Genomic DNA, 13,888 nt, shown 5'->3' on the forward strand with positions numbered 1-13,888 from the left:
AAATAAAAAGGTACTGAGATCATAAATACTTGTGTAACACTTTCTATTAAAGGCTTTATACATTGTGGCTCTATTAGCCTAATGGTTAGAAGATCATTTATTATCTTCTTTAAGATATCCCTTATAAACATAACCATTGGTTTGCCAGGTTGTGGCTGGTTCATCACACTTGCTTTGTCTGTTTAGCTCTTTAATTGATAAAGCAGAGCCTCCACACTTGTCCTTTGATCTTCTGAAACGGGTGCAGTGCATCGCAACCAAAAGGGATTTACCGTTATGAAAATGCTTCCCTATATACCAACTTGTAGCTAGCACTATAATCATGATAATAATAATAAAATGATAAAAATTGTTATGACTAAAGTGCTCTGTATAGCTGAGAGGAACCACAGATTTTTGTAATTTTTTTCACAAGTGAACCCTTTCTTTATATACCTTTTGTTTCATTTATAGAAAATATTAATTAGTGCAAATTGTTATCCTTAAAATCTTATACTTTGCTCATTTAGTGACACTTGGTTACCGTGACAACTTCTCATGGGGTTTAATATTACAGAAAAGACTCCTTGAGCAGCAGAAATATATTGTATATGTACAATACCTTGCATCCTGCACTGTGCTTAAGGCATCAAGATCTGGGGTGGGGGGCACAAAAACAGCTGATGATCATCAATCATAATCATAATGATGAACTCTTTACATGTAAGATAGAGTACAACTACAATAGAAGCCATTATACCATTGTAAGCAGTATGATATATGTAATTGCTTGAAATAACAAAATGAATGATGGATAAGGGTTATTATGTAAAAAAAAAAAAGATAATCAGATGCTTTTCTCTGTCTTTCTGCTCATGCCATGCAGCTCTACTTTGCTCTCTTTCTTTTTCTCCTTTGTTAACAAAACTTCACTTCCCTGTCGTAATTCTATGGCTTGCGACAAAAAGAAAGTTGTATTACGATCACAGAAAACAAGCAAGGTTGAACCGACGTAACACGTTATGTCTATTTCTCCTCTGCTCCATTTGGCAATGAGGCAGTGTTTCTGGTGGGTGGGTGAAAAGTGACAAAGCAGCGTTCCAAGTAAGTTATTAATAACTTACCCAAAAAAATGAGTGCAATAGTCTACGTTGAACCTTCTCTTCCTCTCTGTCGCTCTCTCTCTCCAAATCAAACACACACACACACACACACACACACACACACACACACCTTGGACAGTGCTCAGTCCTGGTCTCTGGGGCTCCACAAACAACCTGATCTCACAGAAATACATGAAATGACCACGACCTCTTAACACCGCATTCCGTGGTGGCAGCATGTAATGGGTTGAAATTACGCGCCGCTACCACAGAAACAATGCCAATGTAAAGTCAGTTAGGATCCTTTTTCGTGGTGGACACACGGATTCCCTGATTCAACAACGTCCTGTATACACACAAAAACACGAAAGTGTTCTTGATATTAAAACAGCAAATATATTCCTCTGTTATAATTTCCCACCAATAATAATAATAATAATAATAATAATGATAACAAGATAGTTCGGCCGTACAAGATATTTAACATATTCAGTAGATTTACTTTTTACAACACTATTTGACAACTCTACAGCCGGAGCCCCAAAAACGCTGTTTCTAGAGAACTTGCTAAAATATCTGAAATTAACCATCATCCTTACTTTTTCTTAACATATTCATTACCATTACTATCATTACTAGTTCGGCTTTACCAGACATTTGATATAATCAGTAGATGTATCTTTTTACGACTCTATTTTCCAACTCTATTTTCCAACAAGCCACAAAAAACCTACCGTCCCAAAAACGCTGTTTCGAGAGTACTATCTAAAATATCTAAAATTAGCCATCATCCTTGCTTTTTCTTAACATAGTTCATCTAGGTGCAGTGTCATTACTAGTTCGGCTTTATTAGATATTAGCTATATTGGGTAGATATATCTTTTTACAACCCTACTTAGAACCCTACTTTGCAAATCAGAAGAACTACAACTATGTTGCTGATATGTATCAAACTGCATGGCGCGGTCCAAGGGAATTGTAGTTTTTAAAAAATATAAGTGTTTTTCCGAGATTTGGAAGTTGTAAATACTGAATTGAGAATACACTGTGGACTTTAAGGGGATGGTAAACACACTTGTGTAATCAGATTTTAAATATCGAATTTCTAAATGGGTGAAAATTAATTTTATCCATATTTTACCCATATCTGACAGCACCCTCAGTTGTTGACTACACTCACATGATAGTTGAAGTCAAGAGCTCTCTATAATAGTTGGTCCCAAGTCTGTACCCCCTTTCCTTGCTGAGTTATAAGCCCTCAAACAAGCACTGAGGTCAAGGTTCAAAGGTGAACTGACATATGTTACTCTCCAGGTTGAGACCTTTCCAATGATGTATTTGGTTTAGCTCTACGACAAAGTTTAGATTTTTTCATTTTTTGGACACAAGCCATGCCAGGTGTAGTTTCAGAGAGCACTTTGAAGGCCCCGTGTATAAAATGATTTTTGTTTGTTCCTTTGCTTTTTTTTTTTTTTTTACTGTAGATAGTTACTAAAATGAATCATCCTCAGAGAAAACAATACTACCAAAAAGTAAACCAATAATAACAATAATGAAATAAGCAAAAATAATATTAAAATTATATTGAAATTTTAAAATCTATTTACAGAGTGGAATGGTAGCCTAATAGATAACTTAGATACAATTTATTATTGTTTAGACACTTTATTATTGCTTAGATACTATTTAGCCAATTATTGTATTTACTTTTAGCATGCTCTACTTTTATCTACTGTGGGCTATATGTTTTAATTTATTTAATAACAAATTTATTTTATGTTAGGCCTATATCTTAATATTTTATGTCACTTATCATAGTTTAGTTCTTAACTCCAGTGTTTCCTCAGTGGGAGCCGTGTGCGCCAGGGGGCGGCCGCTGGTTCTGTGGCGCTAGCTTGGGGTCTGCTCTCCCCTGGTGGAGTGGAGGGTGGCCGGGTGGCCGGGGGCGGACGGCTCCATGTGGTGGTGTTTCCTCTTTGGTTCTTCCGTGCTCAGCCTTATTTTTTTTTCTTATTTATTTATTTACTTATTAGTGAAGTTTGGATTCGGTTACGGCAGACGGACGACAATCTGAAATGGAATGAAGCCCACAGACGGCAGACCGTAGCTACAAAACAGTAGTGGAACGCGCCCCATCCACCCACAGCACATCTATCAAAAGCTGGCAAAATACATTTATTTCATTTTATGGCCTTGACATTAACCTGTCATATTGTTGAGTTATCAAGGACACTTTAGTGTTTTTGTGTGTATACAGGAATGTTAAAGATATCACTGAGGAAAACGAGGTTGATGTGACATTGTTGTATCAGGGAATCCGTGTGTCCACCACGACAAAGGATCCTAATTGACTTTACATTGGCATTGTTTCAGTGGTACCGGCACGTAATTTCAACCCATTGCGTGCTGCCACCACGGAATGCGGTGTTAAGAGGTTGTGGTCATTTCGCGTATTTCTGTGAGATCAGGTTGTCCACAATACAAGTACGGGCACCCGACTGGTATATGCATTGTTTTTCTGGGAATGCCCCTTTTCATTTAGAACGGTGGATTCCACCACTACTAAAGAGATAATTATTTAGTTTAAATACACAAAATCACTATCACAGCAAAACCATGAATAAAAATGTTTAGGATTTTAAGTTAACTCATAGTATGAATGAAAGTCTGAAGTGTGGGGCCAGACTTGATGTCTGTTACAATCTTTTTCCCCTGCTGTCATATTGAGCAGAGTTCTCCATAGCAGGCTGCCACATTCTGTGTGGTGTTGATTTTCATAGCTGTGATCATGTCAGCATGTTTCAGTGGTGCTGTCCTTTTGGCTTAAAACATGGCAATAGGGCTGCCACTAACGATTATTTTCATTGTCGACTAATCTGTCGATTATTTCTTCAATTAGTCGACTAATCATTTCATCGAAAAATGTGTTAAAATGTTGAAAAATGTCGGTCTGTCTTGCCCAAACCCCAAAATTACGTCATCTAATGTCTTGTTTCATACTCACGCCAAAGGGTTTTAGTTCACTGTCACAGGAGAGTGTGTAAAGCTGCCAATATCTGAACGTAAGAAGCTGCAGTAAGAGTATTTTGGGGTACTTTTATAGTACTTTTCTGTGAAAAATGATTCAAACCGACTACTAGTCGACTACTAAAATAGTCAACGATTATTTTAATAGTCGATTAGTCATCAATTAGTCGACTAATCGTGGCAGCCCTACATGGCAATGTAAAATCAGGAAGGTGTCAGTGGTTGTATAAGCTACAATATCCTTCCGTTTTATGTCCTGTCAAAACTGCAGCACTTCACACAGTTTAGCTCCACCAAAGCACCTTTGAAATGAAATAGCAGGTGCCACAAATGTTGTTGACATGTGAGCAACACAGAAATATCTTCACAGAGGAGCTACAATCTGATATATTTTTAAGCTGTGGCTGGAGGCAGGGCCTGAAATGGGCCGGTACTTACCGGCACTTCTGATTTTTGTCCACATGAGTACCCTCACTTCTTATTGCGTACCGCCACCTCCCAAGTTTGTGAGTCTAGGTGTGTATGCAACCCTAAACACATGCATAACCATGTCTCTGTAAACACTCCGCTTACTTCTGGGAAAACTGGTGGACAAGGGACCAAGTTGATGATTTCTGCAAGGCAAATGATTGGCTCATGTGTTTTGGTTTAATTCAGGCACTGGCTGGCTCATCACTGGATGAGCTGATCAGAATTTTGTGGTCAAAGGTAAAATGTCATGGTCACTGTAACCTCACAAAACGTAACATTTTTGGCCATAACTCATTCATACACTAATAATGACAAAATGTTGGCTTTTTTTTGACTGGAGTTTTTTATTTAGGGATCACTTATCTGCAGTGTAATAGCACTCTGGCTCTCCTTGATGGCCAAGAACATCACAGTCTTGCCAGTGTCTTATTCAGGATTGTTGCCACCTTTTCACACTTAAACTAATAAAAAGCTGACAAGCTAATAGCTTCCATTGACAAAATGCAGGGCCAATTGAACTGCTGGATATTTAACCCCACCTCCTTGTCCCCATAATGATAGCACAGAAAACTCCCAATGCATTTTCAGGTTAAGGTGGGAATGGGAGGGGCTTTGGTTGTGCTGAGCAGCAGTGCTCTCAACTCTGTTTCACCAAAAAACTTTTAGCTGGTCCAAACGTTGCTGTTAATACGTAGACTGAATAACAATGCTAATTTGCCTGTACTGCAGATACACAATATTTTCGCTACTTTGCATACAGGTCTTACTGATCCTCTCCAATCAAGAGTATCTTAAGTTATGTTGACTCTTTAAAAAATGCACCTGCTAGCTCATTCTACATGATCAGTGTCTGTAATCTCAAACTGTCCCCTCCGAGTAAACCAGTAACTAAAAAGTTCAAAAATTGCTACATACTAAGCATGAGGGAAAGTGATCATCAGTGATGCATACAAGAGCTTAGAGCAGCTATCAGTAGAGGCCACACAAAAGACCGGAACTAAATGGAAGCGAAATTAGCCTCGCTGAATGAGACAATAATGAATTTGGTCATACCCTCTACACTTCACTGAGCACACTGATACATTGTAACTATTAAACAATATCCTTCAATTCATTCTCCATACTCCCTAACCCCTGGGAGCTGAAGCCTATTCCTGGACTCCTTCGGCACAAGGCAGAGAGGTGACCAATCTATTCAGGGCCAATGTTTTCTGTCATTCTAGACAATTATATTTACACACACCGTATGAACAATTTAGAGCTGTCATTACGCTTCAGTCACATGTTTGTGGACTAGAGTGGTTTAGACAGACACACAGAGAGAGCTCTTGGATTGGGTTGTGCCAGCTTTACGTAAAAGTTTTTAACTATTAACTTGTTAACTGGTGAGTTTCTAAACTGAGTGGCCTCATAATTTCTCAGCCAATTGGCAAATGGCACATTCGGTCTATCGGTCAGTTGGTCGACCAGTTTGGTCCAGACTAAAATATCTCACAGCTTGACTGGATTGTCATATATTGAAACTGTCATGTTCCCTGGAGGATGGTGATTTTGGTGATCTCTAGACTTTTCTCTAGTGTCACCAGAAGTAAGCACAAGGGCAGAATCCTGCACAAGTCCAGTTTTGTAAACCCGACCATGCCCGCAAACTCAGCACAGGAACTGACCCTTTACCTCATTTAATTAATTATTAATTATCTCCAAGTCAAATCTGGACCTGCCTGACTGTTAATAGAACTCCTGCAACCTGACCCATGATTAAACATGCCATTTCATGTACTGTAGCCTACTGTCTGTCCCATTCAGATGTGCAAAGCGCTTGCTCAGTCAGCTTCCACTTTTCCACTTGTTGTTGATGTAATTCAAAGTGGCATAGAGATAATCAATTTTGCAGTAATCATCTGTCCACATATAAGTAACTGTGTCCACACGGGCATCTTGGACACCGATCAATGATTATGTTTCTTCTCACCCATAACAAACAAACACACACACACATATAGCATTTAGCTTAAAATAAACATCACTCTAATATATGATTTAATCGTCTTTATTGAGGGAAGCCATAAAGCAACTTTTTATTTTTGTTGTTTCATTTATTTTAGTCTTTCACCCCCCACATGTATCATTGTATTGAGTACTGCTTTTACAAAACCAAATTTCATCAACAGAAAATTCAAGGGAAAAGAAATATAGCATTTCAGAGGTACTGTATGAACCTGTGTGTGGCTCAGGTGCATATTTCTATAAGGAAGGGATTTCTCTCAATACTTCACTGCAATCAGCAGCATGTAAGCCAGCACACTGGCAGCAGCACTCAGCTGTGCTGGTGATCTATGGGTTGTGTCGTGCAACACAGCGCAGGAGTGATTGTTGCAATGATGGAGATGAAAAAACAGTGTTGGGGGCATTGCTCAAAAAGAAAAATCATGTAGTACACATTACTTGTTCTTCTTTAAAAAAGTAATGCATTACTTTATTTACTCCCCATAAAAAAATAATTCATTACACAATTCATGACATTACTTTTGCGTTACTCCACAACATTCAATGAATTCAGTGCAATCAATGCAAAGCAGTGTATGTTCAATGCATGCTATGTGCTCTTGGGAAAAGATTCAACAAAGTGAGATGCACCTCATGTAACTGCCAGTTAACAACATAACATTAACCCTTGCACATGCCTAAATATCAGCAAAACACAAGGCTCAAGAGAATCAAGACGACACTGCAGTAGGCTATCACTGCTTCAATAAACAGTAAATCAATGGGCCTAAATAAAATAATATAAGTGACCAGCAATCCTAACACCATTAAATCAGGACAGGCTTAAAAGTGAAAAAAAAACATGCTTTAATGGCATATAAACTGCCGTTGTCTGTGATGTTGGCGTCAGACACCAACACACATAGGTACTTTACACAGCAGTAGGGGGATATAAGCATCAGACACGGATGCACAGAGGCACTCTTTGCGATGGTATAATTTACACTGGTTGGCGGCAGTTTGTTATGCTGCCAGCAACTACCGTATTACAGAGTGAGTCAGTCCGTATAGTGATGGCAGGGGGGAGTGGTGGATGGGTCAAACACTCTCTGGACTTTCACCTGAGTGCCCGCTGTTCATTTCCCATGAGAATTTTAGGCCAAACCATGATGTTTTTTTCATTGGTATTTGACGAGTTGGAATGAGAAGATGTTGTTCTACCTTAAGAGGAAGAGTCTTTTAAATGATTTGTCAGGCAGTCTGTTCCTCCTCTGAGTCAGCACAATGCTAACAAGGCTGAAGAGCCTTTCCAAGGTCATACTAAATGGCATCACCGTTGTCGGCATAATTATTTGACTAGTAACGGTCATGTGATTACTGAATTTAAGAACAGTAACATGGCATATTACTGTTGGAAAGACAAATGTCATGTAATCACTGCTAGCTAGCCAGTGGGAAACACACAGGGGCTCGCATGGACCAACATGCATGTGCACCCAGACTGTCTACCGTAACAACGAAGAGAGAGGCTCGGACTACAACACACATGACCTCATTCTCTACTCAGGACGCCATTACTCCACTATATCTTTACACAGTAAAGGTTTGCTGCTATATTAATGCTCTGAATGTTGTATAGAGCTCCTTGAAGAATTGAAATATTAACTGGTGCCTAAATAACAGTGGGAGATGGTTCAAAGAGATAGGTCACAGTGGGTGTATTGACATTTTCAGAAATTCTGAATTGAGGCTTAGCAGCAGTTCATTCAGGAAGACTTTCATGCATCTCATTCATTCTCTCTCTTCCTCTCTCTTTGATCCAACTAATCAGGTGAGTATGGGTGTTCTTTCTCTCAGTAAACTTATTGGATTTTTCCACAATCCCTGTGAGCCAATCATATCGTTGCTGTCACACCTTTAAACTGTTCTGCTCTCTGCTGCCGATAGTTGTCATTTCAGTGTGAAATCAATGCAACCTCCTCCACCCCATTTGCTTTCAGTTCTCATTACATCCAGCATGCAGGGTTCCTTCCACCCTAGCCCACATCACATCCACCCAGATCGTCAAGCATTCCTCTTCATCCCTTCACCACCACCACCACTGGTGTTGAGACTCCATCAGGAGATATTCCTGTCTCTAACCCCTGAAAAATTGATGAAGTTACAATAAGGTCTGATCACAAAAGCCTCTTCACATTTATACATTTTATTGTGCACCTTATCAATACATTCATTTCACTCTTCAGTCTCTCACAATTGAAATACCTTTTCCCACCGCAGTCAGAGAAAGTATGATGCTGTCAGTGTGAAATAAATGCTTCTCTACCAGGTTTTTAATAGCATCATTGTGTTGCATGGACACGGGTCAGGAGAAAGTAACAAGATTTCCACATCTCCTGAATGGCAAATATGCCTGAATGTGCAGCCTGTTGCCATCTTAATCTGCCTTTTCGTTCTCATTTCCTCTAGCTCTGAAGGTTTAACTTTATTTTGGAAAAGGTCAAGTTCATGGCTTTCTTGGTGAATGAGAGATATACTGAGGAATTACAGGCCATTATCACCTGAAATGCAGAGGAAAGACACAGATGCAGAGTTGATAAGCTTCAGGCAGAGTGGATGCAGTGTGGTTACAATAGAAACAGTATCAGTACGGATCTGAATAAATACATGGGTACATGTTTACCCATACACACAAAAAGAAACAGGATTAGAGATACACATGCAAACACACAATGTAAATAAAACATTCATATAATATTAACGGACACAGATGCACATGCATACAGTAAGTACATGCACACAACCATACACACACAGATGCACATGCCGAAACACATGAACATGAGAAGGCACACACAGACACACATGCCCATACTGAGGCACTCTTACACACGCACACAGGGCTTTTTATGAATCTAATTTCCATTCAGCCTCATTGTCACAAGAAGCTGTCACCACTGATGAATAGGGTTCCTTCACACATGAATGTTGAGAGAAAGAGAAGCCACAGATTTAAAGACATAAAACTCTCAAAACCCATATTTCCCCAGGAGAGTCACCACAGTATAAAGTCTGGCAAGAGCAGATAAAAACCTAACATAGCCTACAGTATGCACAGTTAAGTTATTGGCCGCTTTTAGCAAAGGCTTTACGACTCAGACTTTATCCAAAGGCCAATGAACCATTTACCAGGACTGTAGTGATGGGTTATTTCACTCACTGAGCTACACAGAGCTTCCACAGAGCAGCCCAGTCAGCAGGAGAAAATTTTGGCTTTGTACCTTTCTGCAAACCAGTTGTTGAAGCTGTACATTTTATAAAAAACATATCAGCATTTCCAAAGCAACTTCATATATAAGCTGACTTTGTCGTCAGGAGGTGGCGTAGAGGTGGATAACCTGACACCTCAGCCAGACACCTGCCAGGCTGCAGCTACAATCACTGTGTTTCCAGTGGCTTTGTGGCTGCAAATGTGGCTGTTTAGTGACCTGTCGCTGTTTTCCCTCTGGGGATAGTGACTGGAAAAGCAGTTTTTTTTTCACAGAGACATCGCTTAAGAAATTTCGTTTGTGTGTGTGTGTGGTGGTGGTGGGGGGGGGGTTCGTGAGATATCACACCAAAATCTAATCAGTTCATCACTGAGTCAGTCCAAGTGAATGTTTGTGCCAATTTGTAGAAATTCCCTTTAGGTATTAGGATATCATGTTCACAAGATTGAGACAGATGAGGTCACATAGAAATTGACCTTTGATCTAGGCCACCAAAATCTAATCAGTTTATTGTTGTGTCCAAATTTGCAGAAATACCATATAGCAAGAAATAACAAGCTGTTCTTGAGATACTGAGTTCACAAGAATGAGATGGGTGCAAGGTCACAACAACCTTGACCTTTGACCCCTGACTACCAAAATCTTATCAGTTCATCCTAGAGTCCAAATGAACGTTTGAGCCAAATTTGAAAAAAATTCCCTCACAGTGTTCTTGAGATTTCATGTTCACAAGAATGAAACAGGCAAGGCCACAGTGACCTTGACCTATGACCATCGAAAACTAATCAGTTCATCATTTAGTCCAAGTCCAACATTTGTGCCAATTTTGAAGACATTTCTTCAAAAAACAACTTCTGCAACAACAGCAGCTCAAGACTGAAAACTGATAAGTATTTCTGAATGAACAGCATATTGAAACATTGAGAAATAGCTGATTTACAGTAAGTTGTGTAAAACAGACTAACACAGCTATTTCCATTCACAATCAGACACAAAACCAGGTGCTTTTAATTACATGGACATGAATCATTAAAAGGGGACTTTTTTTTTGATTGATTTTGTTCAATGTGGACACAGAACAACACAGAGGAGGTTGTATAAATTAGAACAGGACTGTATTATTTTCCCTTTTGTGCCTTTTTTTTTTTTTACTGTATTTGTACATTTTATTTTTACACACTCATTTGGAACCAGAAGGCCATGTATGATGGATTTCTTTTGTTGATCACTGGCAGCGATTTCATGTTTCTAATAAAGCTTTACTGCAGCCATTCTGTCACTTATAATTTCTGTACAAAAATGTAGAGAGGTTCACAGGAAAAGGAAACTAAACTATAAAAATAATGGACTTGATATTGTCTACTGTATGCAGGTAGAACTGACACATGAAAGGTAATGCAGTTTTTGTCATCCCATCAACCATTGTATTTCAAAAGTGGCTGTGCCAGAATATATGTTCCTCTTGGACAGAAATCATGTGCTTGTGTTTGGTAGGAATGATTTGATATTGTGTCCAGTTTGCCTTGTTTTGATAGAGTTAGTGTATGCAGAGTAAAAAATGTGGTTTTGAGCTGAAAATTAACAATTTGGTTCATTGTGTGATGTAGGTGTGTTACTGTGTTAAGGGTTTAGAAAAAAGGATCTCAAGTACAGGTGAATGATTGTTTAAAAAAAGTAGTTTAATTTTGAGCACTTGCAATCGCTTTGCTCTCTACAAAAAAGAAGACAAACAATAAAGGCTGCTGAAGCAAACTGCAGCATTTCTGATTAATTTATGTGACATTTACTGTAAGATAGCACAATATATGCAATAAACAAGAGTTCTTTTTGTGGTAATAGAATCTTGATTTATGCTAAATAAATCCATTAATAAAAGATACTAGTGATGTATATTTTAATGTAACTCAGAGGAATGTGTGTTACCAATTGCAAAAAGATGTAAAGCAAGCATAAAGAAAACTTTTTCATTCATTTTTTCGATCAAAGAGCACTCAAATTTTATCATTTTAACCAGAGAAGCGCAGTAATGTTACAGCGTGTTCTCTACCACCTGTAGCAAATTGAAAATGCCTAGTTTTTCTGCATCATCATTTCACTTTACTTTCGCATCCACTGTAACATTTGAGCATAATATCCATGTGTTTTGGCGTCAATGATTCAGGAGAAATGGCAAAAAATGTGATCAATCATCAAGTGAATGGTCTAACTGTGCGCTGCACGGAGAGGCATGTCTTCTGTACTTTTACAACAGACAGTGAAGTCCGCAGCTTACCTGTCCAGAGCGATGGCAGTCATTGAGTAGATGCTGGCAAACACAGCCGCGATCGGAAAGAAGTTGTGGAAGCGGCAGTAGACCAGTCCGAAGTACCACTCGTTGTGCACGGCGTAGGTGAAGTTGATCACCGTGTTGAAGGCGGACATGGAGGCTTCGGCGAACGCCAGGTTCAGCAGAAAATAATTGGTGACGGTCCTCATGCGTTTGTGCGCCATAATAATCCAGATCACTGTCAGATTGCCTACCACGGACACGATAACTATACAGCTGTACGCAATGGCCCAGAGCACAATTCTCCAGACTGGCTGCACAAACTGGTTCCAGTACTCGGTCCCGTTATTAGTGTCGTTGGAGCCGGTGGTCCAATTTGACGCATTGGTGATATTATATAAAGGATCCATTTTGCTGTTTAAGATCGGAAATCACTCTAAAACTACTGGATATAATCCTAAATCATTTTGTAACAAAGTTAAAGATCCTAGTGCCAAACGCAAACTGAACAAAGGAAAGCTTCAGCAAAGCCCGACCGCCGCACAATCTGTTGGAATGTTCACCTAAAGACTCCGCTGTCTTGGAAATCATAAACATAGGAATACAGTTTAAGTCATTCACGTGGACTTAACGATAACAATCTATCATTATCTATTACTCTTTAGCACTTTTCGCTGTGCGTAAAAAAGAAAACGCGCCTTTTACGCGCATTGCAGCAGCGAAACAAGTCTGTGTTCCTCTAACTGCTCACACATATCTGAGCTCCCTGCTCCCTCAGCCGCTCTGAGCTCTCTCCTGCTTCTTTGCTTGAACTGAGCGGCTGCACACCAGCTTATGAAACGAGCCACTGCGCACACACCAATAGGCAGTCTCTGTAATTATGATTATGGATGAGCCCAGGTAAGTTATTTATTCCCTCCGACTCAGACCGCACGGGCAAGCCAACGAGATTACCATGCCTAAATACCTCTTATTTGATTAAATTTGCTAATAATTCCTCTGTGGGCAATAGCAAACAGCACACAAGCAGGAGAATAAATGAACAGGCACATGAGTAATAATACAACTACCAATATTAATGACACTACTACTAATCGCAATAGTAATGGTTGTAGTTGTGTATTGGTAGCCAACACTGCAGTGGCATCACTGATAACATTAATCTTGAACAGATTTCATCTCTACATTCAATTTAGGAAAATTTTTTCCCTGAATGTGGTGTGTACTTAATGTGGTAAGGTGCCACAGTGTTTGAATATCCATCTGCCCACTCACTGCCCCCTCTTGTGGACTCACAGTCTGGACTGTGTTGCCTATTCAGAGATCAGCTGCTTCTGAGGATGTGAACATACTGATGACAGAGACTGAAGTATTGCAACATGCTTTAGGAGGCTTCTACACACATTGCACAGGAAGAGAAATGTGTATAGAAGTGAAAGTCTCTATGTTGTTATAATACTCTCTGCAATGTAATCATTCAGTACTAATGAAATGACTAAAGAGAAAACAACATAATGTAAAGTATGATAATGTAGCTTTACAACATTTAATGACAAGGAGACAGGCGTAGCCCACTGTACACATTGTCCTGTCGCCTGCACACTGAGCATTACTGCATCACTGCAACAGAAATTCTTTACAATAGTAGTACAATAGATTTAGTAGCAGCCCAGTTGCCACAAGAAAATGTTGGTATTGTACATTTCTACAAACCATGAATACATTTACCCTTAGTACCTCTGCACCTCTGTGTCGTATATAAGCTGATTTTGTCATCTGGAGGTGGA

General features: G+C 39.4%; 1 protein-coding gene across 1 annotated transcript in view; it reads right to left on the reverse strand.

Moving 5' to 3' along the window:
* Positions 1–12,860, reverse strand: part of tacr1a (tachykinin receptor 1a) — a 76,260-nt gene extending 63,400 nt beyond the window's left edge. The window contains exon 1 of the mRNA XM_033618839.2: positions 12,108–12,860. Coding sequence (XP_033474730.1) covers positions 12,108–12,511 — 404 coding nt within the window. The 5' untranslated portion in view covers positions 12,512–12,860. The remainder of the gene's footprint in view (positions 1–12,107) is intronic.
* Positions 12,861–13,888: the final 1,028 nt, after the last annotated feature.

Source organism: Epinephelus lanceolatus, chromosome 9 (genome assembly GCF_041903045.1).
Source record: "Epinephelus lanceolatus isolate andai-2023 chromosome 9, ASM4190304v1, whole genome shotgun sequence".
NCBI lineage: Eukaryota > Metazoa > Chordata > Actinopteri > Perciformes > Serranidae > Epinephelus > Epinephelus lanceolatus.